The sequence below is a fragment of the Lottia gigantea genome, assembly GCF_000327385.1.
Source record: "Lottia gigantea unplaced genomic scaffold LOTGIsca_1831, whole genome shotgun sequence".
NCBI classification, from domain to species: Eukaryota; Metazoa; Mollusca; class Gastropoda; family Lottiidae; genus Lottia; species Lottia gigantea.
In genome coordinates this window covers 7,285-8,884 of record NW_008708333.1, presented here as the reverse complement: position 1 = coordinate 8,884, position 1,600 = coordinate 7,285, and the positions used below count along the sequence as shown (strand labels likewise).

Genomic DNA, 1,600 nt, shown 5'->3' with positions numbered 1-1,600 from the left:
GTGCTTTGTAAAATGCTGTAATTTAATATTTGGAAGAAATAGAAAAGTAAGCCGTACATTGGGCAGAACAGCAAACAAAAGTAATTCTACTTAGGATGAAAGAGACAACACAAGAAGGCCTATATATTGCTATATAACAGTTGAAAGTTCAGGTTTATAAATTGGATGGAAGAGTAATAAAGATAGGCTTCTTTGAATGGTCAGATTGTAGTTCTAGTTTCAAACTAGTAGTAGTTTGTATATTGGATGGTTCAGAAAAGTAGGAATACACTGAATAGACAGTATTTTGGATAGACAGTTGGATATAAAAAGCTGTATATTGGATAGACAGTGTGAAATAAAAGGCTCTATTTTGGATAGACAATGGGGAATAAAAAGCTCTATATTGGATAGATAATGGGGAATAAAAAGCTCTATATTAGATAGACAATGGGGAATAAAAAGCTCTATATAGGATAGACAGTGTGAAATAAAAAGCTCTATATTGGATAGACAATGGGGAATAAAAAGCTCTATATTGGATAGACAGTGGGAAATAAAAAGCTCTATATTGGATAGACAATGGGGAATAAAAAGCTCTATATTGGATAGACAATGGGGAATAAAAAGCTCTATATTGGATAGACAATGGGGAATAAAAGGCTCTATATTGGATAGACAATGGGGAATAAAAAGCTCTATATTGGATAGACAATGGGGAATAAAAAGCTCTATATTGGATAGACAATGGGGAATAAAAAGCTCTATATTGGATAGACAGTGTGAAATAAAAAGCTCTATATTGGATAGACAATGGGGAATAAAAAGCTCTATATTGGATAGACAATGGGGAATAAAAAGCTCTATATTGGATAGACAATGGGGAATAAAAAGCTCTATATAGGATAGACAGTGTGAAATAAAAAGCTCTATATTGGATAGACAATGGGGAATAAAAAGCTCTATATTGGATAGACAATGGGGAATAAAAAGCTCTATATTGGATAGACAATGGGGAATAAAAAGCTCTATATTGGATAGACAATGGGGAATAAAAAGCTCTATATTGGATAGACAATGGGGAATAAAAAGCTCTATATTGGATAGACAATGGGGAAGAAAAAGCTCTATATTGGATAGACAATGGGGAATAAAAAGCTCTATATTGGATAGACAATGGGGAATAAAAAGCTCTATATAGGATAGACAGTGTGAAATAAAAAGCTCTATATTGGATAGACAATGGGGAAGAAAAAGCTCTATATTGGATAGACAATGGGAAATAAAAAGCTCTATATTGGATAGACAATGGGGAATAAAAGGCTCTATATTGGATAGACAGTTGAATATTAAAAAGCTGTATATTGGATAGACAGTTGAATATTAAAAGCTCTATATTGCTATATATAGTATATTGGACGTATAGTTTATTATCACAGTCAAATATCAAATGGATTTCAAGACAAATACCATAGGGACCCTTTCCATAAAAACACAACTTAGATAAAAATCCAATTTTGGTAATACTCTAATCTTATTGGTTAATAAAACTAGTTTCAAATAAATTACTAGTGATAGACCAATCAGATAACTGGAAGAAAAACATCATTTTATGTTCAGT

At 31.8% G+C, this 1,600-nt stretch overlaps 1 protein-coding gene across 1 annotated transcript; it reads right to left on the bottom strand.

The window, feature by feature from the left end:
* Nucleotides 1–418: 418 nt before the first annotated feature.
* LOTGIDRAFT_147066 (hypothetical protein) lies at nt 419–1,144 on the bottom strand (the record flags this gene model as incomplete). Its single annotated transcript, XM_009052478.1, has 1 exon — nt 419–1,144. A coding segment is annotated over one exon (726 nt), but the record flags the coding sequence as incomplete, so codon positions are not given.
* Nucleotides 1,145–1,600: the final 456 nt, after the last annotated feature.